General features: G+C 38.5%; 2 protein-coding genes across 3 annotated transcripts in view; one reads left to right on the forward strand and one right to left on the reverse strand.

The window, feature by feature from the left end:
• LOC18423172 (ras-related protein Rab11A) overlaps positions 1-4,913 on the forward strand; it is a 29,804-nt gene extending 24,891 nt beyond the window's left edge. Inside the window, exon 2 of the mRNA XM_006827780.4 lies at positions 4,256-4,913. Within this exon, the coding sequence (XP_006827843.1) occupies positions 4,256-4,703 (448 nt within the window). The 3' untranslated portion in view covers positions 4,704-4,913. The remainder of the gene's footprint in view (positions 1-4,255) is intronic.
• A 628-nt stretch (positions 4,914-5,541) lies between these two features.
• The window catches only part of LOC18423173 (uncharacterized), a 57,722-nt gene continuing 36,104 nt past the window's right edge, over positions 5,542-27,159 (reverse strand). For both annotated transcript variants that reach the window (XM_088863687.1, XM_006827781.4), the window contains 4 exons: positions 16,939-17,287; positions 8,061-8,668; positions 6,607-6,838; positions 5,542-5,896 (listed from right to left, as the gene is read on the reverse strand). In XM_088863687.1, the coding sequence (XP_088719813.1) occupies positions 5,679-5,896; positions 6,607-6,838; positions 8,061-8,668; positions 16,939-17,287 (1,407 nt within the window). In that variant the 3' untranslated portion in view covers positions 5,542-5,678. The remainder of the gene's footprint in view (positions 5,897-6,606; positions 6,839-8,060; positions 8,669-16,938; positions 17,288-27,159) is intronic.

The following is a 27,159-nucleotide window of genomic DNA, read 5'->3' on the forward strand; positions in this document are numbered from 1 at the left end:
TTATCAGAAGAATGTCACCATGCATAGATCATATAGCAGAAGCGTGTCTCCATGCACATATATCTTATCAAAAGCATGCCACAAGTGTCGTATCAAAATTATATCAAAAACATATTGTCATACACAGATGACATAATAGAGGCATATCATGAATAATTTGTGGCATGTTACATACACATTCTTATCAAGAGGTATATCACCTAATTGACAAGAGTCATGCTTCTTATGCACACAAATCATATCAAAAGCATGTCATACATGATACGTATCGTCTTAGAGACGTGTTAGGTACAACAAGTGGCATCTCAATTATGCACATTCACTATATCAAGATGGGACGAGAGTAGGGTCCAATCCCGCTAAATTTTATGGATTTCCAAAGTGATCACTATGCGCTTATTTGGACATAAATTTAAACTTACTCAACATTAAATTATGGGATTTGTTCCCAGATATAATAGACTCAAAATTATACAACTTTTGTTCAAGAAGAAACACAAAATTATCGATCTAAGTGGGTAGATTCACTTGATCATCTGGGAGTGAACTTTTTGCTCTGCAACAGAAACCGCAACTGACAACCCTCTAGTACGAGGCCGTAACATTTTGAATATGTGGAATTTACTCATGAGGCATAGCTCTGTGAAAACTAGACTTAGAAATGCACAACTTTCATTTTGGAAGTAACACTAGAAAATGGATCGAGGTGGGTCAAACTATATGATCCTTTAGGGGATAACTTCTGTTCTATGCAGCAGAAACTATAGAAGACATTCTATTTGAAAAACGACCATAACTCTTAGACTATAGAGAGCTTCATTATGATTCCAAAACCAAAATTAATCTAGACTCTTCCAAATAAAACATTGGTTCATTGATGCAATACTTCCCACATTGATCAGATCTAAGCACCTTAATTTTAGTGGCAAACTATGTATGGATCATGTTATGGAAGACCTTGAAGATAGACACTCATCTTTGGTTTCATAAGATAGATCCATGTACATTGAGAGCAATCGTCCACAAAATAAACAAAATACCGATAGCCAAAAATTGAAGTAACATGAAATGGACCCCTCACATCAGAATGGACAATAGTAAAAGGAACAATACTTTTATGATTACCAGGTCGAAAGAGTTGCTACTATGTTTTGAAAGTTCTTAGAGTTCACATTGCAGCTCTGCCACACTAGTTGAAGTAAACACCTTTAGGAATGGCGGATTTAGAAAACCCTGTCAAGGAGCTTTACTAATGATAGGTAAATGGGCTCATATATTGGAATTCACAGATAAACTTATTGGCTCACTCTCTTGGTCCCTTGGTTGGGGTGGAGAAGTGATCATGTTTCTGCTAGAAAGGTTTCACATGAAGTTGTTTTTGTAGGTTTTGTATTTTTTATCATTCTGAGTCAATTAATGTAGGTATCTTTGTTTTAATAAGATTAATATATCATCTATGTTGTTAAAGCTTGGAAGCTTTCACGTGTATTAGTGTACAATCTCTTTGTTGACCATTTTTTTAGAAAATCTCTTAATTGGCCATTCAGAAAGAAAAAAGAAATTTTTGAAGTGGGGATGAGCAGGAATCCTTCTTGTGAAAAATTATCTAGCCTTTTGCCGGGGCTTTGGTGTGGTCTATTTTCACGCATGAGTAGAAATTGCACTGTGTGTTTTGTAGATATGTTTCTCTAAACTGTGTATTATTGAGGGCAATTGATGAATTGTTATTTTGTGGCATAAGAATCATTGTGATTTTTATGGAGGGTAGCTGGTCATATTCTTTTTTTTTTCATTGATGAAATAACTCGATGTAACAATATGATTAAGATGTACTAGTTGCTAGAATTCTGGTGTTATGGGGAACAAAGTTAAACTCCTTAAGAGGGTGGTCTAGTAATTAGAAGGTTAGTTATTGAAGCCCCTTCTTTGACAAGGGAATACACAAAAGTACTTGGCTCTCTTCAAAGAGTGTCTAATGACGCTTGTAGGGAGCAGCAGATGCCAACTAATTGAAAAGGTTTCCAATCTCCAAATATAGGGGAGGAGCTTTTAGCCCAATTTTTGACAGTTTGGGAATTGCCTTCAATTGATTAGGTCGATCCAAAACTTCTATCGAATGCTTTGACTCCAATTGCAAAGCCTGGCCGTCTGTAAATGTTTCATCCTTTACAACTAGTAGGCCTAAGTAGGTGATTACGATCTCAACTGAGCTATCTTTGAAGATGCTCCTTGTGCTGACTGTTTGTGGATTGCCAAGCGAGCTACCATCAAAGTCGAGCTTGATGAACTCTTAGCTCGGATCAGATCCAGTGATAAGATTTAGGTTGTCTAGGTCTAGGCTATATTATATGTTGTCATTGTCTCTTGGATGTCCTCTGCAGTGTTTCAAAAAGCGGTTGACGGCACCTAGGCGGTCAGGGGGGTCCAGGTCGCCCAGCTTCTAGGCATGCCCAGAACTTGAGCGGCCCAGAAGAATTTTTTTTTTTGGGTTTTTTGCTCTAAAATAGGCTCTAATGGGTTTTAGGTTTCAAATGAACTTAAAACCCAAAATTTTGCACTTTTAATATTAAAAAAATTACCCAAAAATACCCTAAACAAGGGCCATTTCCACCCCTGGGCCACCTAGGCGGTTCAAGCGGCCATCTAGGTGGCTTCTTGGGCCCCTAGGTGGCCCCCTAGGATATCCGCTTTTTTGGGTGCATCACCCAGGCCCCCAGAACATCCTAGGCAGCTACCCAAGCGTTGGGCGGTCCGCTTTTTGAAGCACCGGTCCTCTGAGGAATAGGCCCTAAGTTCTTTGTGATTTTGAGCCCAAAATTGATTGTCAATTTGATTCGATCCTTGTAAGCAATGATGTAGCTTTCCTTACATTAACAAATACACCTATTTTTGCTCTAACTAGATGGCAGATGAAGTAAAAAATGGTGCCATGCCATTGTAATAGGCCTGGGGTAGGGTATGGGGGGTGAAAAGTAAGAGTAAAATAGTTGAGTTTATGCCAGTATGACCCACTCCCAGTCAAATAGATTGAGTATGAAAGACCAGATTTGAGAATCCACATTGCAGTGGATGAGTAAATGATTGGTGGTTTTTTCTTGTTCCTTACGAATGGAGCATCTGTCGGGTAATGGAATGCCTCTCATGTGAATCATCTAGAGTGAACATCTTGCTGGAAATAAACTAACCAATTAATGACCTGGTTTTTGGTTGGTATAGGCGTGAACCAGGACCTGATAGTGATGAAATGGCTCTGCTCAGTTGATCGAGGGCTTTAATATAAAGAAGGGACAAATAAGACAACTTTGCAAGAGGGAGCCCAAACAATTTGTTCCAGCCTTACAGGGTATAAATTCTGCATTAAGGGGTTCGTGCAATGATGTCAACTCAGGGGTATGTGTCTTCAAGGACTCAAGGCATTGCCTAAAGTGCGACCTTGATGTTTGTCCCCCTAGCATTTCATAGTTCTCTGGTCTAAGTGATGGGGTAAAGGCTCGGGAAGATGATTTCCAAGGGCTGCTCACCCAGCCAATGGTCCTTTCAGAATCTGACTGGAGCTTCATATCTTTTGTGAGTTTTAGAGGGCTTTGTCCTGCACTAATTTTCTATATCCAATTGATCTGACTCTCCAACAAGAATTTCATGATTGATTCTTATATGCCTTCGATTAAAAGTTGAGTAAAAATTCCTATACTATCGTGAAAGGGGGGAGTAGTTTCACAGAGAAGATTGATCATTCTTTTGCATTAATTGAAAATAAAGACAAAGAATACTGTTCCTTTGGGCCTGCAAAGTGCTGTCCTCCTTTTCTGTTCTTTTTAGTTGGAATTTGAAGAAAACTAGACTGGATCAATGGCAGTATTCAAGTCAGTATGGGATTTCATGTTCTTGTGTTTTAGCTGTCTTGGAATGTGGATCTACTCTAGCCTTGGCCAAGATGATGTGTCAGTTTGTCTCCCTATCGTTTGTGTTTCTTTATTTTTCTCCACAGCCCGTACATGTGGTATGGGCTGGCTGTACCTGTACGCCACTGAAACTTTGATCGCTTACTGACTTGATGAGCATCTTATTTTCATTTGGGCATGCAATCTATTACTCTTGAGAGATGCGAATTTTCTTATAAATGTCAGGGTTGATATGTGAAGGCAAATGCATTGGAAAAACTCATATACACACCACCAGTACTGCCCATGCACACGTGTTTATATGTAAAGTGGGTGTGCCTGAGTTAGGTTTTCTTGGTTTTTCTTTCCAACAGATACAGGGCAGTGACCAGTGCTTATTACAGGGGAGCTGTTGGGGCGATGTTGGTTTATGACATAACCAAGCGTCAAAGCTTCGATCACGTCCCCCGATGGCTTGAAGAGTTGCGGGGCCATGCTGATAAGAACATAGTCATAATCCTTATCGGAAACAAGAGCGATCTCGAAGACCAAAGGGTTGTGCCTGCTGAAGATGCCAGAGAATTTGCTCAGAAAGAAGGCCTCTTCTTCCTTGAAACGTCGGCCTTAGAATCAACAAATGTGGAAACTGCTTTCTTGACAGTTTTGACTGAGATTTTTAATATTGTAAACAAGAAACACCTTGTTGCAGATCAGGACCAGAGCAATGGGAATGCACCTTTACCTTCAGGGAAGAAGATTGTGATCCCGGGACCTGCCCAAGAGATACCGGTGAAAAGCAATATGTGCTGCAGATCTTCGTGATTTGTTTTCTGCTGTTTGTGGATTGTCCATTTTTCTGTGCTGGATTCTGAGCTGATGCGAGTGTTGGCAGTAAAGGTGGTTTAGATGGTATATTTAATGTATATCTTTGGTTTTATTGGTTTTGTAGATTGTGAAAGTCGGTCAGATTGTTGCCCATATATGTGAACTATAAGAAAATGTTACATCTGAAATTGCTTTCTTGCTTCTAAATCGCGAGGAACTTATTTCCTGTGGTTCTTTTCTTTTGGGCGCGCAAAATACGATGTAAACATGCTGAAATGGCTTAATTTGATGAATAGAAGCAGGAAGCAACAAAGCACAGCAAATACACATTGGTAGTACCCCCTACTAGTTAGTTACCATGTTCCGGTTTTTAATTTTGTCGACACCACCCACGGACACCTTCAAAAAAGCTAGCAGACAGTTTCTACGAGTTCATGTAGAAATGAGTTAAAAGACTCTTACAAATCTATTTATGAGATTGATTTTTGCACCCAATTCTTTACGACAATTTCTAACATGAAGATCATGAATATAAAAATAATAATTTTTAAGAAATAAAAATAATAGTTTTACAAAAAATACATTAGAACACGTTCAATGTTTTTTAGATGGACCACCTATAAAGATGGATACTTTAATGCCTTGGGAACTAGAAATGCGGACCAACCTGCATGAAACAATTTTCCAAAAAGTTAAAAACTCTTTAATTTATATGAAAAAATGGGTACGCCCCTGCGTGTCTTCCCCACTGAATTACGCAAAAACAAAAAGAAAAGAAAAAAAAACCAAATGGTACTGTTTAATTTGGGGCTCTGATCACTCCCTCTCTCCAATCTCCACCAATTTGACCATCTCGTCCTTCATAACTAAATTTTACCAAGCTTGAAATGCCGCATACAATTTTTTAAATAACTCCAGGTAGTTACTACCTGCCTCAAATTATAAAACAAAGCAAAAAAGAAAAGAACAGTTTCAATCATGGAATTCACCATCTGAGACACTTTTCACTGCATCCACCTCGGTATTGATAATAGCTTTATCCTCTTGTGGCGAGACCAAAGAGAGCCTCTCGAGCAGCTCCTCACATTCCATTGGCGAGACCATCACGCTAATGTTGGTCCTCCCTTTCCAGCACCCAATAGCAATGGTCGAACTACTGCCAACGATGGAATCTGAAATGGGTCCTTGATCTGCATTTAACCAACAAAATTTCCTTTTTATGTTCCAATGTATGTTATTAGGAACATGATACACATCACGAATACAAGCCATAAGCCCTAGGAATCAGGCTTGGGCTTAACTAGTGAGCAGTTGATGTTAACACCATATCTAGGGTTGGCAACAGGACCGGGAAAACCTTGGCCTTAGTTCCTATAGGGCCGGCCCAAGACTGGCCCGGACCAGACAGGGTCGAAGAGGCCCTAGCCTAGCCCCTGCCCTTTCCTAGGCCTTGCAAGCAAGGCCAACTGCAACAAAAGTAAATAAAAGATAAAAAAGTAAGGGAAATAAAGGAAGGGCTCAGCAGGGCCAACTTGAGCGAGCCCTAGCCTAGGCCCGGACATGTCCTTGGGCCGTGGTGGCCCAACTATCAGGCCACTTTTTATAGCCCATACCCCCTAGTTTTTTATGGCCGAGCCAGCCAGGCGGACCGGTACATTGCCAGCCCTACATCTTACGTTTATTCCCACCACTGAACTAAGAAAAAAATAAACAATAAAAAACAAAGTCAAAAGCCAAAAAAGAGAAGTATAAGCTTTAATGCCAAAGCAGAAAAATAACAATAAAGACATGTAAACCTTAACCATAAAAACAAATGTATGCTTCAACCTAATGGATGAAAAAACAGAGCTTTTCGCCCCAAGATATATTAGAACGTTGAATTGATCATAACCTCTCTTACCTCTATGCATTACAATCACGAAACAACCCACAAATAAGTTTGATGCTTTCTCCCTGAAACTATTGTCAACAAAGTCACCAAATTTGATGGTTTTGTACTGCAAAAGATGCTTAAAATCTGTGACTGTTGCGGTTAAAATCTGTTTGGTCATGTATGGGAGTAGCAATGGCAGTGCTTCTGATGAAATGCGATATAAACACGGAGATAATGCATCTTTTGATGTCTGCCGCTCCTGTAAAGAAGATGAGTGGCATCAATAGAAAGAAGAAAACATATAGTTTTATATATCAAGTGGGCCAAATTCAAGCCTCAAATATGAATCTACTCAAATATCACTCAAACTTGTTTCTTCATTAGTAGGTGCAAGTGAATCTTCGACCTTGTTTCTCTTTTTTCTTTTTCCCTTTTGATGAATCACTCGATAGTTTCCCATGAATCAAGCAGTGATTTATGCAAGAGGTGGGATTAATTTAAGGAAAAGTATACTGTAAACTGATGGACCATGGAAAAATCATGGTCCATTGCACCAACACTTTCCACTGACATGAGGGATGGGGAAACATGACTCGACCCTAATTGTGGGTCCCACACCCCATAACTGACCATGTCCCTATATAGTGATGATCCATTGGGCTATGGTTTTTCCAAAGTCCATGGAATTATATAGTGGCTATAGTTTGGTTCATATCCACCTGCCTTCTAAACTAACTTGGAGAAGGATTATAGATCCAAAATCTCACAGATTGATAATCTCGACCATCATGATCTTGAAGCTGGGAGCAAAATAATAATTTGAACCTTAAAAATAGACTTTTCAACTTTTTGGACCATACATTTTAATTCTTCATAGATCTTTGGACCATACATTTTAATTCTTCATAGATCATGAGGTCTACACTATTTTTGGAGCTGCAAACACATAGATCTGAAGCAGAAGTCCATTGGCAGTGATTTAGGATGTCTTTAATATCTAAATCCATGGAAAACAGGGTGGGACTCATGTATCTGGGGGCACACAATAAACTTCTCCTTGAATCCATATAATGCTTCCCTTCAATTTACCAATCTTGTTGAAACATGACACCCGAGAACCAATGCTCATGAAATTATATCTACATGTGTACCTGCATGGAGTAATTGAGCCCCTCAAGATTTGGGTTCAATTGCAACTGACACTTCTACCCGTAATTTTTTCCTGCCAGTCGCAACTGATACTTATTTCTAACCAGCGCCGAGGTGTAATGGTACTAACCGATGATGGGGTCGAAGCTTCTCCTATTGAATCAAGTTATTGGGAGTCTATAACAGTTGGGAAAGAAAATAATGTAATGCACATATTATGCAAAAAGCATAATGTAGAACAGTCCTAATATTTAAGATGGAAAGACTTGATTCCTAAGTTTTGCTTGATGTGTGATTTGATAAACAGACAATTTAGAAAAGAGAGTACTCACAAATATTTTCAGACCAAGCGAGAAAATCTTGAGCTGCTGTCCCACTTGAATATTCAGTTTTAATGTATCATGGACTTTCTTCGATATATAGTATATTCTTTTCACATGGTGGCTATCACTATTTCTTGTCACTAGATGGCCGTGAAATGGAAAAGAGTCCTTAATACCATAGAAGGTCCTTATGCTGTTGATAATAGCATCATCAGTAAATAATACAACAGGATCAACCCCCCGCCACCTGCCTTGAACTTGTTCCCTTTTCTTGATTCTGTTAAGACCTTTCTCTCCACCAATTTCTTCAGTTTCGTTAATTTCATTGTCTTCATCGCAGTTCTCCGAACAGCCCACCTTAGCAATCTGTGCAGAAAAAGTTGGTGTTTCTTTATCCAAGTCATCATGGTCAAGAGAAGAATCGACTTCGTATGCATCTATCTCATTATCATTTACATCTTCACTAATCTCCACCATAAAGTCCCCTTTTGCTGGTGCAGATGATTCCATCTCATTTCCATGTGCAGCTTCAACACTTGCCTTCATCAAATTTGCTTTAAACTGATGATCTCTAAGAGCAGAAATTCTATGGACATTATTTGGTTTTCCCTGAACATCTGCCACATAAAAACTATGTCATAGATAATAATCCAAAAAACAGAAAACTATGTAAGCCAATGAATAACATCTCATTCCAAGGTCTAGAATCTATATTTCAATTGCCATAATAAATTAGTACATCCTCCATCTCATCTTGACAAGTAGATAATGCAACTTCAATCTCTAAAAGGAATGCCAAATAAAAAGAAACAAAACAGAAAACATATAACATGGATACATACAATTCTCATTGAGTCCTGCAGTCCAGACAAAATGAGGCATGAGCTGAAAAGCGTTTGTGCTGGTTGAGGACTGGTGCTACAAGGGGATGGTCCCACTATTATATTATCATCTAACAAGAGGGAAGGCTGCCTATATAAGCTTTGCTAGAAAGACACATTAATAGTCCATCTGGTGGATGTTAGAAGCATATATCAGTCTAGTTCTTTGGTTATTTCTTGTCTACGTGCCTATAGGGAATTCTTCTCCTTTCCCCATACTTGTACATTTTATTATTTATTGTTATATAGATGAGAGAAGCGTGTGGGTGAGGTAACCCTGATGTGACAGCCCCTTCTCTCTTCATCTCCTCTTTCACTCATATTATCTCTCTAACGTTTCTCTCTAAATCTGTCCTAACATGACTCTCTTCCTTCACATTTCTTTCATCTTTTTCTTATTTCTACACCCATAACATGGCATGAGCAATATGATCCTCCAATTTGATTTATTTTCTTATCTTTCTAATTAAAAAAAACAAAAAAAACAAAAAACAAAACAAAACCCTAATTCTGCTCTGTGTTGATTTCACCATGTCACACCATAATGTTTTTCTTTTGGCTTGAAGAACCAATGTGGTTGTCTGAGTTTAGTTTGGAGATGTGCTGCTAATTTTTCAAGTCTGTGGCTGATGTGATAGGAAGCTTGTGGAAAGTCCGTGCAATGGTTTAAATGTGGAGATCTATGTTCATATACATTTGGATGATAAGTATCTGTTCTCCTACCTACTATGTGCTATATTTTGTGATTTAAGGCTCATTTTGTGGTTTAGTGCTTCCAAAAGTGATCAACCTGCTCTGTATTGTCTTTCCTTTTTTTCTTTTTTCCTTTTTTTTATATGCGCATTTTTTCCTCATGGCTAGCAAAAGTAACCCAGGAAGTTCCAGCATTAATGACATTATTGGAATTCTGATCATTTCTATGAATTTAAGTGGTACCAATTATCTCCTATGTGCTCAGTCTATGAAGGTGTTTCTTGATGCTAATGATAAGAAGCAGTCTTGACTGAAGATGGGCCAAATGAATCAGACAGTAGGTATGAAGAATGCCTTAGAGAGAAATACCAAAGTGCTACTGTGATGATTTTTGTTAGCAAAAGAAGTTTGTGAGTCAACACATGAAATGCATTCTTCATATAAGAATATCTCCGGGATTCATCAATGTTGTGAGAACATTTTTTACAAAAAGGTAAAAAAAGTCTTCGTGAGTAATACAACACTCTCCAGGATATGTGGGAAGAGCTAAATATGTATCAACCTTTATCAAATGATGTAAACTCACTAAAGAAATAACAAGAAGAATTTACCAGTCCCTTCACAGACATATCTTAGCAAGTAGCGAACTTCCATTTCTTACTAATGTGTATTCAAGTCTCCAATGCATTACTACTTCATTGGCTCTGTTTTGGTGTTGGGTCCGCCTTAACTACATCTATGGGCAAAGGATTGAGGGGCGGAAGTAGTAGAGGAAAGGTGGGTCACGATTTAGGGAGGGGTCCTAGCAGAGGCTATGGTAATAGTAAATGAACTAATTGTGGATGCAAAAATCATAAGGCTGATAATTATTGGGATGAATTTGGTAACCTTGCATGGTTAGGTATCTTATGCTTTTGAGGGTGATGATGTTCATCTAGATGGCTTCGCTGAACATCATTAAATTTCTTATTCTACTGGTGATCCAATTTTCCTCTCACATGAGGAATACAAATGAAATTGTGAAAAAAAATTAGCAGCTCGCAACATACTCTTCTGCAGCTACTGCTACGCTTGCAAACTGAGGTACTTAAACTCCATTTCTAGTGTCCTGAGGCTATCTTCTTGCGTCATTAACTCAGGAGCCTTTGATCACATTACAAGTGAGTCTTCTATGTCCTTTTTCTGTGATGAATTAGCCCCAGATGCATCTATTACATTGGTTGATGGTTCTTTATCTAGTGTATCTAGGAAAGGTACAGTTCATCCTACTTCATCTCTTTATAATTCTTTATTTAGTCTGTATTAAAATTTCCTAATTCTTTATTTTGTCTGTATTAAAATTTCCTTTTATTTTTATTTTCCTTAAGTAAATCAACCAAATTACTTTAGTGTATAGTAAACTCTATTTGTGTTTTTCAGAATCTAAAGACAAAGTGGACGAGTGGTGGCTGGCTTAAGTATGGTGGACTTTACTATATACGTCGTAGTCTACTTGGTGTTGCTCTTCATTCAAGTGCTTCTCCATGTCAATGGCCTCATCAATTGGGTTATCCATCTCTTAATAATTTGAAGTTGTTAGTTCCAGCCTTGGATTTTATGTAAACATTAAAGTGTGAAGCTTTGTGAGTTAGGCAAGTATCATAAAGTGTCCTTCCATGCTAAAGTTGACAAATTGAAGTCTGTTTTCCGATTGTTTGCTCTGATATTCAGGGTCCTGCTAGAGTTGAGAGCATAGATCTTTGTAATCATTATGGATGGTTATTATTGTATGACATTGGATGACATGGTTATTTGTAATCATTATGGATGGTTATTATTGTATGATATAGTTATATTTATTGAAAGAAAGACATTAGGAGGTTTTCTCTACTTTTCAATCGTTCCACAAAGGGATTGGAGTTCAATTTGGTAAGTATGTGTGCATTTTGCATTCTAACTATGTAAATAATATTTATCACAAGAACGTAAAGATTATGTAACCCAACATGAAATTTCACATCGAACATAACGTGCTCACACTACTCAACAAAATGAGGTTGCAGAACAAAAAACCGCCACTAGCTAAAGGTTTACTAGGGACTAGTGTTGACCACATGCTATTTGATAAAGCGTATACGCTCTGTTTTGAATGGAAAATCACCACATTCGATCTTCTTTCCTGATACTCCTCTATTTATCCTCATGTATTTGGTCCTTTTATTTTTTATTTTTTTGGTTCATGCTTTCGATTATAGTACTAATAATTTCCTAGGGCTATCAAGTGTGTTTTTTGGGATATTCTCACTCTCAAAAAAGTTATAGATTGAATCCTCTTGGTTTGAGAAAGGAATTCATTTGCTGTGATGTTTCCTATTTTCAAAACAAACCACACTTTTTTTAAGATGGTTGAATTCTAAAAGCTACATTGACACATTTCTCCTGCCTATCAAAATGTTGCTCTATCATCTTCTTCTTTTTTATTTATAAGTCCTAACAGGAAGCTCTTTCTCAATGGATGAGGAAATGGAATGGTCCAATCAAATAGCACGTGGAAGCTTACAGACTTGCCAGTAGGGAAGCAAACTATTGGATGTCGTTGCGTTTATGCAGTCAAATATCAACTAAATGGAACTATTGAGAGGTTATTGGCCAGACTGATGGCAGAAGGGTATAGACAAATTGTTGGCATTGATTATTCTAAAACCTTTGCATCTATTGCTAAACTTAATTATGTTCAACTGTTATATCTGTAGCAGCAAATAAAGGGTGGCTATTGTGGCAACTCGATGTTGCAAATGCCTTCATGACGATTACAAGAAGAGGTGTACATAGGGCAACTGCCAGGGTCTGTTGCTTAAGGCAAGTTGAAGAAGGTCATGTGTGGCCTGAAGCAATGCTCAAATGCGTGGTTCGTTAAGGTAATGAAATTGTTATAGCAAATTTCAATGAAGCCATGTTGACCATTATGTATTTATTTAGAGACAAACCTCATAATAGAAATGTCTTGGTGGTTTATGTTGACAATATTGTTATTACAGGTAGGTCAAGAATGAATTAATAACAAAGACGTACTGGCAACAATCTTTTTAGACCAAGGAATTGGGCCAACTACTGTATTTTCTTGGAATCGAAGTAGCTTAGTCCAAGCATAGTTGTCGGGTGTGGGTGTGGGTGTGTTCCCAAGAGCAGGAGCTAGCTCGCGTTCGCAGAATTGTGGATTGATGGAAGCTCCATGTAGTTAGGATTGTCATTCATGCGATCCTATATCAAGGGAGCACGATCCTTGTCACTGAGAAGCGTGATTCCATAAGGAAGGAAACACGATAGTATGTTTATGGATTGCGAATGATGCATGGGTTCACTGTACCATTGGGCACAAACCTAAATCAATGAACATGAATAAGTGCCGAATAGAGAAAACATCATATACAATACATCATACACTTGAGAACAACAGTTCAAACCTATGGGGAACAAGGATCACTATATAGGGATCCGTGTTCCATCTAAGATCCCTAGCTGGAATCGCGGGATCGAGGTTCTGGAGCGGGTCTAAGGTATTAGTTTAGTGCAAATGAAGTATATAACATATTTGTTGTAAAAAAATAGTGATCTTGGGTGCTATGCCAATTGATATGCCTATGATCCAAGCACTAAATCATTGAAAGATAAGGGAGAGTTGTTTGAAGATCCAGGCAGGTACAAAAGGCTTATAGGAAAACTTATCTACCTGAAATTACTCAGCCAGATATAGCCGTTGTAGTGAGCGTCATGAATAAATTCATGTATTCTCCAATGACACCAAACTGGGAGGTTGTGCATAGAATTTTGAGATATCTTAAGGGGACTACAGATCAAGGGTTTATCTACATGACAAACGGTCAATATTAAGTGTTATTCTAAAACTGATTGGGCAAGATCTCCATTAGGTAGAAGATCTACTATTTATTATTGTACTGTTGAAGGAAATTTCGTGACATGGAAAAGAATGTTGTAGCTACGTCAATGTAGAGGCAAAGAGCATTGGTTCACACTACATGTGAGTTAATATGGCGGAATACCTTGATGTAGGATATAAAATTTGCAATTGATGAGGCAATGAAGATGTTTTGCGATAATTAAGTTGCTACATGTATAGCTAGTAACCCAGTGTTCCATGAGAAAACGAAGCATATTGAAGTGGATTGCCATTTTATTTGGGAAAAACTAATTACGAAGCAAATATCTACTTCATATGTGAAGTCAAAAGATAATTGGTAGATATATTCACCAAAGTTCTTGGCCGCAATGAGATTCAGATTATTTGCTCTAAGCTGGGTATGGGTGACATTTATGTCTAGCTTGAGGGGGAGTATTAACAATATATTTCAGTTTAGTTCTTTTGTTATTTCCCTTGTTTATGTGCCTATAGGGCTCTCTTATCCTTTTCCCATACTTAAGGTCATTCATTATTTATTTGTTATAAATAAGGATGAGCGGGCCGTGTGGTGAGGCAACCCTAACGTGACATCTCCCTCTCTCTTCTCTTTACATTGTCATTTCTCCCCTCTCTCTCTCATATCATCTCTTTAAATTTTCTCTCTCTAAATTTCGTTCTCTCTCCCTTGAGTTTCTCCTCTTATCATTCCTCTTCTTTTTCTTTGATTCTACAATCTTAACACCATGCTAGGAAGTCATCTTGAGCTCAGTAATTAAAGTATCTCAACTTCTGAGTTAAGCTGATGAGGCTTGAGTTGAGAGCATAGCTCAGCTATGTTCCGATATGCGGTACTTTGTAATTGCTAAAAATTAAATTCAAAGTAAAGTCTCTTTCTGGAAGAGATCACCGATGTAGACAGCTTGGTGGAGAAGGAAAGCTTTCCTTTGGAAATGAAGACACCATTAGTTGTCAAAGGACATTTTGGTTAGAATGGTTATTCTTAGAAGAAGAGGTTTCCAAAGCTATTTTCTGCTAAACTGGAGACATGTTTTATGGGCAGATCGGTTCTTGAGAGTATTATTAGGAATTTACGGGTGTGAGGGACTTGATGGATAATTGGGAAAGTTTCACTGCAATGTTCAAGAGGATTGCCAATAAATATTCTAGCTAGAAGAGTTGTTAAATCATGTCTCTCATTCCCTTGTACAAAATGATTTCCGTTAAAAGGTAGTCAAGAGAATTGGTTTCCTGTGAGCTTTTCGATTCTTAGATGAGATTTAGGTAGCTGTCAAATAACCATGTCAGATAGGACTTTTTGGAGCAAATGATGAAGAGATTGTGATTTGCTAGTACTAGAACAAGGGCTTTGTTTTTGTTTTTTTGATACTGTTAACTGTTACAACATGGGCTTTTTTTCTTTCCATTTATCATGCTACTATAAAAGATATGCTAGAAGTTTCATGACAATGAGGTAGGGCAATTCCATATTGTTCCATCTACTAAGTATTTTAGCAGTGATGTCTGTGAGGCTGTGGCAAACAGATTCATTGAAGATTTTTATTGTGTTCTGTAGGGTATACTTTCCCAACACCACATCATGAGATGACAGCTTTTTTATGGAACCAGTCTGGCACAATTCTAAGGCCATAGAAACTAGGTACTCTAATGTTTTATAATCAAGTCGAAAGGCGAATATTGGAACAAAACTAAAGATCCTTAAGATAGAGGTGATAGTGAGAGCAGAGTACCAAGCCTCCTTTTAGCATATTGCTGTTTGCCTATGACCAAGGTCCTTGTATTGGACTATTGTGTTTAGCAGAAGGCATCGCTGACAACTTAATATATACTACCTCCGCTAAATGAAAATAGGTGTGTTGAGGTAGTGAAGGTAACATTTATGATCTTTGGCCCTAGTTGTGGTCCTAGGAAAATGTCTCAATACCACCTCAAACTACACCATTTACTCAATTATCGAAAAGATAAAGAAATAATAAAAAGAGGAAGAACAACAACATCTACTCTTTTAGCCCAGTAGAAACCCCCAAAATATTTACTCAAATCACTCATCAAGCATGGGGATTTGTACTGGGGGAAAAGGTAGATGGTCTGGGCACCTTTTCTTTTTTAATTCAGTAAATGGTATTATGTTTGAGGTGGTGATGAGACATTTTCCTGGGACAACTATGATCATATAATGTGGGGGGTGGGGGGCTACACACGGATGGCAATGATCATGAGCATTGGAATTGGATGCCTCTCTAAGGGTCTTTAATGATCTAAGAGTCATTAATGAGGAAGTGATCGAAGATCAAGCAGTGTTTTAAATGTCCCTGAAGATGTCAATCTCAAAAATGGGGTATCAAAGAAAGAGATGTAGAATAATAGGGATCCCTTTGGGAGGTCAAATCCATGTACAACATACTGAGTGGTAATGAAGTGGAACATTTCTTTCAATACTATACAAAGAAAGGAAGCTGTACATGAGTCATGGATTTCTCTAGCTCAGTGACGAAGGCACATCATTTCTTTTTGGGCCTCATTCAAACACCAGACGCAAATTATTGTTATTTGGGGCCATGAAATGCAACAGCACTGATGTATTATACTTATATTTAAATTCTTTAAGAGGAATAATAGCTGTTTTCCACACAGCTTTTGTCAAACAATAGGTAGCAGTTGTAAATTACATGGATATCAGAAGAAGCAGGATTCATTATTTCCTATAAATTTGACTCTAATCCTTTGTGATTATTTAATTGTTTTGTTAAAAAAAACTAGTTGATTGTTCTTTATACTAATTCATTAAGTTGCAATAGTCACTTATTCTAAGAGAATGGACCCAAAACAAGTTTGGGAATGAAGGGGACCTGCCTCATTATGTTAAGGAGTTTATACCAGAATACTCCGACACCTAAGGAGAGGTTCATCTTCTTTTAAAGAACAAAAATGATTGCCTTCAAGGTCCTATAGCATTTTCACAAACTATAGGTGATACAGTGATCTTGACTAAAAAAGACAATGGAGAAGTTGAAATGCCAACTAAGATCTATATGAGGCTAGCTCTTTGATAGCAGAAGACAAAAACATGCTGGTCGATAAGTCAGGCAAAAGGGTGCAACCATGAAATTTTTTGAGTATTATGATAATATACTCGTAGTTTAGCATTTGTTCAGTTTTATGAGGCCTTGCCATTGCTTCCCTATTCAAAATTGAATTATCACTAGAAGGAAACAAGTTCTGAGTCTAAAACCCAAGGAACTCCTCAATACTTTTTCCTTTGTTCCCATCTTAAATTGAAGTATCACTCATAAATGGTCATGATTTCTTCTTTTGAAAAGGAAAGGTCATGAATTCTGAACACAAAGTTACAATTATGTAGCAGAAGATAGTATAGGAAACTCGGATATAAACTCACCAGGCAAAGGGGAAACCTTTCGGAGAACAGCAATAAAAAAGGCACCACTATTTTGGTCATGAGGCATTATTCTCATACAACGTTCCAACGGAAGATTTGAAACTTCATTTTCATACTCCAAGGGTGCAGAATCCTGCTCATGATGCATGCCACATCCTCTCTCAGATCTCTCCTCTCCAGTAGGCTTTTCCTGATCGATGCTAATAACAGGTGCCCCAAAATTCTCCTGTTCACCATTGGGAACTTTCTCCCAGTCTTCACCTGAGGGAAACATGCTGGGTACAATGCCAGACTTTCTATATGTAGGAACTTGCTTGTAGGAAGTCAACCAGTGGCCTCTATCCCGTACCTACAATGCGAAATCCATGAAAGGCCCATACAAGTTAAAATTTGGAGGACGAACAATTGATATAAAAAATAAATGGGAACAAAGAGAAAAGGAAGGTTGTCCCAAATGGTATGTCAAGCATAGGTCTCTCAATAAAAGAAAACAATACAAGCAGAACTTCATGATAGAAGAAATTCACAAACGCTATGACCATGACACTAAAAATTACTAACACTGCAAAAGAAGTAGATAAAGACAAACCACAACTCCATCTTGACATACCAGGTTGTAAAATACAAGCAACAGAACCACAAAAGGGTAAAAATTCCTTTCATGAAACAGAGAGGTGTTTTTCTACCTAATTTACTGTTTTAGTAGTCGGTTAAGCAGCAAACCAGGAATAGAAGGGCAGGAGGGCTAGTGTAGAGAGGAGCATATTCATGGTCATGGTTCAACAGTGATGGGGTTTGGTTCTGCACTATTTCGGGTTTGGTGGGCTGATTTCTCAAGGTTAAATTTGCAGTAATGATTCTGAGCTCTCTAAAACTTTTCATGATGGATTTTGGGGGTCTGGCTGCATTCTGATTGAAGGATTTACTGAAGTCATCGATAAGACCATCATAGGCGAAGTCCAAGAATTTGAGCCATAGTTACCGGAATCTCTCACTCCAAAGTGGCAATTCCCAATTCGGTGATTCCTTTAAGGAGAATCTTCATAGAACACGTTTCCATGAAGTTTGGAATCTCGATTCCAAATTTATTGAATCTCAATTGCACATTTATTGAATCTCGATTCAATTTTTTTGGAATCCAGATTCCATAGCTTCAAATACAATGGTTACAAGTGCACGAAACAACGATTCTATCAACATGGAATCTTGCTTCCACCTTTATAGAATCTCAATCCATGTGTGTGCTATTCTAACGTTTAAATCTCTATATCATCCGAACTATGTGAGTGTGCTTGTAATTTTTAAACTTTAAAGCACATTGTTCCACTAATGCCACAACACATTGTGAAAGTAAACAAAAATTATCACTTTATTTTCTCTCTCATTATAAGTACTCTCTTTCATTCCCAAAGAAAAACATGCACAAAGTAGACATCATGTCAACTGAGTAGTCATCATATACAGATAGCATAGATTCATGATTCATCGAAAGTTTTGGTAGAGTTTTACGTTGGCTGTTTACCTAACACAACCTACCTCCTTTACCCGGGCTTGGGACCAGTTAAGGAAAAGTTTAAGATCCGCACCCTTCTTAAACCAGTGTCAACTACATAGCATATTGTAAATAAAGATAGAAGTTTATACACAACTTGCTTTTCTACTAGTGCTAGAACTTAGCGGCCACTTGCTTTTCCAGCAACGTTGATGCTATAACAGTTCGCATTTAATAAACTTACAGCTACACCAACAAAAGTGCACATAAGTAAAGGCTCGTTAATGCTAATACTCCAGCACTTAAAGAAGAAAGTTAGATCAAGATAGCTTACTGTTATAATAAATTCCAGCAGCTCACATTGTCATAACAGTAGCCTTGATTCATGAAGAGGTGCGTGATGAGGCTTTAATGATCATGCTTTAATCATGGGGTGAAAGGCATGCAATTATGTAGAAGGTAATAAACTCAAGTTATGAACTTTGAGATGGAAAACGAAGAAGGTTATGGAGTGGGATGTGAGCCTCTTGAGGAGAAGAGATGGAGAGTTAAAGTGAAAGGAAGTAGTACAAAATGAAGTGGGATGTGGTCATTATATAAAATTTTCTTGTGAGGTATAAAACCTAGGTTAGATCTCAACCACTCATTGAGTGATCCAAGGGTTGAGAGAGACTAAAGACCTAGCCTAATCAATCACTATTGATGGTTATCATATGGATGGTGATGATTGAGTACACGCTTATCACCATGCCCACATAAGACCTCCAAAACTCCAACAATTTCTTAAGTGCCCATAGACCCTAATTTTCAAATTCAACTCATCTCAATCATAGATCTTTAAAACAATAAATCACCACCATTGATTTAATTTAAAGTTTGTAAAACTATATGAGGGTGGTGTGCCACCTCTTGCTTCATTAGTTGTAAGATTTGTATCTCACAAAAGCTAATGAAATGTCATTATCATGGGGGGACATTACATCATCCTATATCATGGTGTGTCCCCTTATCCTCTTCACACCAATCACAACACTCCGTTTTAAAAATCTACTGGTTCACAAATCACAAAATTAGGAGATTTAACAATTTCTGAAAATTGTAAAATCTCTACACTCCCACATGTGAACACACACATGGCACCATATATGTCTCCCACATTTCCATAAAGCAGTTATACTTATCAATGTTATATGTTATAAACAAACAAGGAACGTCTAAGGTTGGGCTTTCCACGTCATGCCCATTGGGCAATGATGTGGCAATCCTATGGGATGCACATGCGGCACACAATGCCCATTTGTGTGCCACAAGCGTGTGAATGTCCTCAATTGGAATTAGCACACAACAATTTTAATAAAGCATTTTACCTTTGAAATAAGATTCCAAAAAATTATCTAAAATCATGATAAGCCATTTTTAATCATTTCTTATCAAAATATCATGGTCTAGCACTTCTCATAAATCCAGTTGGGAAAACAGTGTCCCACAAGAGGTCAGGTTATATGATACTCAATCCAATTTCTCAGACCAACCCAACAGGCCCTTATGAGTCACAGACTTCAATCTGGACATGAGGGGACCTATCAAAACTAACTGATAGCTGGATGGATTGTAGGGTGTTCAGTGGATTATAGGTGCCCCCCAAAGATATGCACTCTCACGGATGTGGGGGTCCTCTCTCAGCACGTGTGCATAGTTCTGATAGGTGGCTCTTATCTCATCAGAATGACTTTCCACAAAATGCGACTATTTATACACACACTATGAGAAAGCTACATATGTCAAGGAATTGGGCTTATGTCCTCCTAGTGCCCAGCTATGTTCACACAGGGCTTATACACAAAATATCTCAAACAAACAGCGATCCATTGATCCCCAAGCCCTGGCTCATGCGACATGAGGCAAATGTAGTCATACAGTCTTGACTAGAGGAAAACCCTAAAATCTATCGGTTCATAATATGGTCCAAGAACTTTGCCTCACTCAAACAAGGTTATTTTGGCTTATCCGAATCCTAGTACACAAAAATTCCGATAGCCACTATGTTCTTGGTCACTCCCACTATGTCTCTGAACAGTGCTGACATAGCACACAAGGCCTTGAAAGGCCATATATCCAACAACTTTAAGTATTACTATGTAAACATGACTTTTCACAATGCTTTGACAATTCATAGACCTCACATTGAAACTCAGATGCACTAGTAACTTAGGAAACGAAACTTTTAAAGATTAAAAACATAAATGACCAAGTCAGAGATGCCACTACCAAAATATGATCTTTATTAACACAAGAACTAGACTGTAGGGCTCGAGGTGGTTGTTATCGAGTCAAGAATGTAGAGACCACTAGCTTCATGTCAACTGCCAATCGTCTCCCTCATATCCAGATCCTGAAAGACACAGTAAGAAGGAAAGAAAGATACACTACAATTTAGACTTTTGGTAATATTATTAATAGACATTAAATTTGTAGCGAAGCTGGGAACGTGAACAACTGATGATGATGGCATTTTGGTAAAAATATTTACAGTTATTCTTCAGCAATCAATGTTCAAGAAGGCGGAGACGGCTGCCTAGGTGGTGGGGTGTCTGGGCCGCCTAGGCGATGGGGTGCCTGGACCGCCTAGGTGCTAAGGCAGCCGCTTAGACCAGCTCCACCAAGGTCATGTGTGGGTGAGAAAGGGCTGTAAATATAGAGAGAGTATGGCAGATGGGGTCGTCTGTGGACTAGAGAGAGAGACTTGGAAACAGGGGGTCATCTGTGAATTAAGGACGTGTGCACTTCTCAAGGTTTGGGGTACACCACATCACACTCTTATCTTCACTTCACACCCTAGAAAGTTCTTTGTGTGTGTAGAGAGAGAGAGAGAGAAAGAGAGGAGTCTCTTTCACTTTTTGTGGCCTTTGAAAGAGAGTAGGCATAGATTGTTTCTTTATTGTTTTTTTAATTTTTTTGGTTTGGGCCACTTGACCCTAGTGATCCAAAGAAATAAACCTCTTGGGGGGGGGGGGGGGGGAGAGAGAGAGAGAGGTTTCTTTTCATCGTGAGAGGGAGAGAATCGAGATCTTTTTGACTTTTTGTGGTTTAGGCCACGAGAGAGAGAGAGAGAGAGGGAAGGTTCTTTTTATTGTCTAAGCCACTCGACCCAACTAACCCAAAGAAATAGTCGTCTTTGAGAGAGAGACCACTCGTTAAATACAACCAAGAAACGTGAGAAGAGAGAGACCAGTTCTAACAAATTAAAATGTAGCCAATATAGATAAGAGATGTCTATTATCATCACACAAAAAAATTTCCGCCAAGGTTGAGGCGGCGCCTACGCGCCGCCTTTTACACCACCTAGGTGGGAGCCTAATTTCCTCCGCTTACTGCTATCCAACTTGTCAATGCCTAGTCGTTTTTTGAAAAAGTCTACCTAGGCGATCGGGCAGCGGACTTTTCATTCATTGCCAACAACAGATGTAAAGACCCATCAACAATCTTGAGTTTATCTCCACCAGAACGAAGGAAATAAAAATAAATAAGGAATACATACCAGTCATGTAGTCTGATGCTCCTGAATCAATTCAAAATTGTCCAATGGAGTAAGGGAGACATGATTTGCAAAGCACAAGTACTTGAGTGTGCAAAGGATGAGATATAGGTAGTGGATGGGCCCTCTAATTGTGCAAACTACATGTTAAGGCTTTCTATATTCTCTTTAGGGACTTGTATCATCTCCTTTGAAGTAGATAATGAGGAGCGTGAACACTAATCTGTACTAATACAAGTTGAATTCCCAATGGATGAAGAACTATAAACATTAAACCAACTTTAATAGTTGAACTTAGCTTAGATTCCCGACCAGATCCCAACAAGTTTCTTTAAGATGACCAGTTCTACCATAATGGTCACATTCTAGCTTATTTCTATCACCTTGATTAGACACACTTTTTCCAAATTTTTGAGCCCTGCCCCCTTGTTGTGTTTCTCAGAGGAAAGAAGGCTGAAATAAGAGCAAATCGATCAACTCATTGGCTAGGCTGCATGACAATTTTCTGACTCTTCACTTTGAACAAAGGAATACACCAAGAAAGGTATCCCTACTGAGTTATTTGAACCCTAGCTAATTCAAACTTTGGGTTCAAACTCACTAAGAACGCAAAAATATGATTTCGTTTCATGAACTCTATGTATTTCTCACCATCTTCCTTACATGATGAAACATCTGATAATGGTCTAGCTCCTCCCACATACTATAAAGCAATGAAAAATTTTCAGCAAGAGTCTTCTCCTCATGTTGGTGATGGCAAATTTCCCACCTCAGTTGATACACTCAAGCCACATTCTTTCTTTATATACAGAGTCCTAAATCTCTTTTGTAGTTCGAAAGAAACAAAATATCCTACCAATCCATGGCTGCATTAATGTACCAACCAAGACATAACAGTAAGAATTCCAATTTCCCACTTCACATATATTGGATCTATTTCTTTGGGTTCAGTAATCTAATCATTAATATACCCCAACTTTCCCCTTCCATCGATGAATATTTTAGTAAACAATGACCACTCCCGAATACTTCTTTCCATCAAGTTTGACATTAGTAATCTGTAGTCCAAGGTTATGTTCATGGATATCTATATGGGAGGTAACACTAGTAGTACTAGTGAAGGTGGAAGAGTGGCCTCACTCACTCAATGTAGACATATTGTCCACTACACAGCCTGAAAAATATGAAGAGGATACGCGCTAATCAACACGACGAGCCACTCAAAAATACTTTTAAACAGGGACACGAGATCATCCATATAAGAGATCTCAAAAAAAACTAAGTTTCACAACTCATAAACAATAATTTGATACCATGTAAATGGTCCAACAACAGAATTTAACAGCATGAAACTATGACAACCAGATCTAGGGTTTTTGATCCCGCATCAAAAATGGGAGGGAACAACCGTGAAAGTAGGTGTTTTCTTTGTGCCATATTTTTTTCTCAGATCTAGGGTTTTGTACCCCTTTTCTTTCTTCATATCTAGGATTTCTGGCCGTACAGCTTTGGGATAACTTCACTAGGCCAAATCACATATTTAGCATTTCAAAAAAACCTCACAAACCTTCTTGCTCTGATACCAAGTTAAAATACAGTAGTAAATAATGAAAGGAGAAACATGAAAATAGATGAAGAGATCAAGTGCTCAATGAGAGAGATAATGAAGAAGGCACATCATGTTGAGTGAGGAGGAAAGAGAGAGGCTGATGTTAGTCATATGTACCTCTAGCACCTCTCATATATATATATATATATATATATATATATATATATATATGTTAGTTACAAAATATTTACTTATTATGCAAGAAGGTCCTTTTGTGGAAAAAAGGACAAATAAGTCCATAGAAACATAAATTAAAACTTCAATAATCTCTCATAACAGATGACAAGGCTTCTTTTCAGTGGGGTAGAAGAGGTCACAATGGAAGCCTTTTTGGCATAAGACAGGGTTGATATGTCCAAGCCAATATATTGGGGGATGGTAGGACATATGGGGATGAAGAGGTGACGGGAAATTTAAACTTGGTGAGGCATTTCCGATGTAGTTTCACAAAGACGAGGGTTTATAAGCTTGGAGGCAGAGCAGAGATGAGTATTGGGGAAGGGGGAATACTCCTAAGGGAACAAGTCTTAGTGGAAGGCATGGGAGCGAGGAAGAAAACTCCTAAGTCGTTTGGGATTGGATGAGGTTCAGGGTTCCTTAGATTGTGGGGTTCAAAGGAGATGACATAATTTTCTCAAGGGGAGGCAAACCAGAGGAAAGAGAATGCATAGGGTTTGAGGAAAAGGTCAATTTCTTAAGGATGAAAGATTGTTGTCGGTGTTGGTTGGGGGAACATGTGCATTCAAGATTGCCTTGTCTGTTTTCCCTGTCAGAGGATGAAATGGCAACTTGCTATCCTCAAGATCTTGGACCAATGAGTGGTTTGACAATCATAATGGAAGCATCTCGATGATCCAAATGGGATGAGGAGGAACTTCACAGGATGACGTGGAGGGGAGAGAGGTTGGGGTACAGCAGCCAGATGGAGGGGCCAATTTTACATCTCGGCCGTCCACATTAGGGTAAACAAGTAGCCTAGAGATGGGTTGTCAATAGATGGATCCAGGGATTGAAGGGATCAGGACCATTGGATAGTGGTAACTATCAGACTAGATGGAGAGAGCATTTGAACTTGAATTAAATTTGTAGAGGGTTTTGAATTAGAGGCAGTTTATGGCAAAATGGTTGGTTGCTGTGAAAGAAATGAGTCTGCAACGGTCAAGATTACATTGCAAATTGGATTTTGAGCTTGAATTTAAAAGTTGAATGTGCATTGAAATGAATTTGCATTTAGATGGGGTAAGAAGTGTTAATAGACGTTTCACATTTCCTAATGTGTTACGTGCCGAGATGTGCCAACACTTAGGCACATGTCAACAATGGCAAACATGCCCCCAAATACTTAAGAATGTCAGCAGCAAGTTATATACGACCGCAACAGTACATGTTGACTCTTCTAACAGTAGTGTTGGCCTTGAAGGCACAGGATAATACATTTTTTATATGAAGCATAAGACTGCTTTGCCCGTGGAATTCAAATCCAAGATTGCTTCAATAGAGTGACGTGTGAAAGGTTTGGCTATGTAGGCTTCCAAGGTATAAAATCAAATTTTTTCTCATTTTCTTTATTAATAATATGATTTTTACTTACAATTGCCACAATACACCAATGCAGAAATAAACCTACTAGAATCAAGGATCTTTAACTTCTAAGTCGGAGTCATAGTCCAAATAGGACTCGTAATACCATTAGGACTTTGAAAATATGAAAATAAAATGATAAATAAAATTGGGAAGACTAACTAAATCTTTGCCTAGGGTTGTATCCTTAGGACTTAGCATATCCCACACCGAATTACCAAACAGAAGACGCACTCTAATTCTTTGGTTTGCTTAATCCTCTAAACTGGGAAACACCTATGGAATACCCTTTCACAAAACTATGGGGCTGAGCGAATTAACTAGGAAATTAGTGTTACACTAACCCTTTTTAATCCTTTGGGGCATGCCACTATGTGGATCGCCTAACAAGATAGGGCTGGCATACCCCCCCTTTCCTTATGCAAGGTGGGTCCCGTGAATCACTGGAACATAAATAAAGTTCAAAACAATAGTTATGAAGTTCTTAAAAATTCTAACACACTAAAAAATAGCTCTAGAAGTGTATTGGTACTAATAGAACAAGAAATGTGACTATTAAGGAATTCCACCCATGGGAGTATTCGTGATCCACAACTATCTTCTCAAAACCAACTCAATGGAAGCATGACCCATTGTCATGTACAGGGGCTCATGATTGGCTCGTCAAAACTAGCCAATAAATAGTGGAACCACGAACCTAGTATGTGAATTACAGGTTTTCCCCCTAAGAGCAAGTCAGATGCACATATTAGTATAGTGCAATGGGGATTCCCTCTATGCACATGTACAGGTATCCCCCTCAATAGGTTTGCTTCTCAAAATGCGGTTGACATATGTACATGTGCAAAAATTTGTTGAGGATTTGGCCTTCGCTCTTTGAAGCCTAGAATTGCACATAGGAGATCATGAACCTCTCGTAGCATACAAACATTATCCTTGGGCACCTCTCAGAACTTAACAAGAGATGACCCTCTAGGAAATCATCAACGGTAGTGCCTGTGCCCCGGCGAAAGTTTTTCGACATGACTTGGGCCATAAACAGCCCAACCCTAGGCCAGTCAACCAATATACACTCCCACTGAAGTGTATAGTTCACTAAATAATATAACACACTTAATTCTTGGGGTCAAACTCAGTACTCTCCTACCAATTATATTATATAGAATCGCAATGTAGTTACCAGGCATATGATTGTCCTTATAAAGGTCATCTCCAACACTCAATCAGCTTTTATGGTTGATAGGTAGATCTTGGATGGTGCCCTTATTCCCCACAGAGCCGTACAATCGAGGCAATTGTCAAGTAAACAAGGTATAGTGATAAAGTTGGATTGGGAGAAAGCGTACAACCACATCTAGAGGGTAATTCTTAATGCGATTCAGGCAAGAATGGGCTGCTTTGGCATCAAATGGAGGAATTGGATTAGAGGATTCATATCCAACATTTACTTCTCCATCATCATTAATGGGTTGCGAAAAGGATACTTCATGGCCTCCAGGAATTTACGACATGGCAGCCCTCTTTTTTGATTACGACAGAACAGTTCTCCAGGTTCATTTCCAGGCTTTACGATCAAGGAGGCCTCAATAAGTTCAGTGCTTCTCAAAATGGGTCATCTCTTGTATGTTGATGACATTGTCATTTTCTATGATGTTTGCCCTGCACAATTGGATAACCTTTGGTTATTCCTTAGGTGTTTCGAAATATCTACAGGGATGAACGTCAACATGTATGAAACCAAAATGTTGGGCATTATGATGATGGAGGAAGTGAGACCCTTGGGTTACCACTTGGTATGTGGCATTGAAACGCTATTATGATGATGGAGGAAGTGAGACCCTTGGGTTACCACTCGGTATGTGGCATTGAAACGCTATTATGATGATGGAGGAAGTGAGACCCTTGGGTTACCACTTGGTATGTGGCATTGAAATGCTACCATCTAAATACATTTTGGGCATTACGATGATGGAGGACGTGCACCCCTTGGGTCACCACCTAGGA

The sequence above is a fragment of the Amborella trichopoda genome, chromosome 4 (genome assembly GCF_054954075.1).
Source record: "Amborella trichopoda isolate Santa Cruz 75 chromosome 4, AtrichopodaSantaCruz75HAP2 v2.0, whole genome shotgun sequence".
NCBI lineage: Eukaryota > Viridiplantae > Streptophyta > Magnoliopsida > Amborellales > Amborellaceae > Amborella > Amborella trichopoda.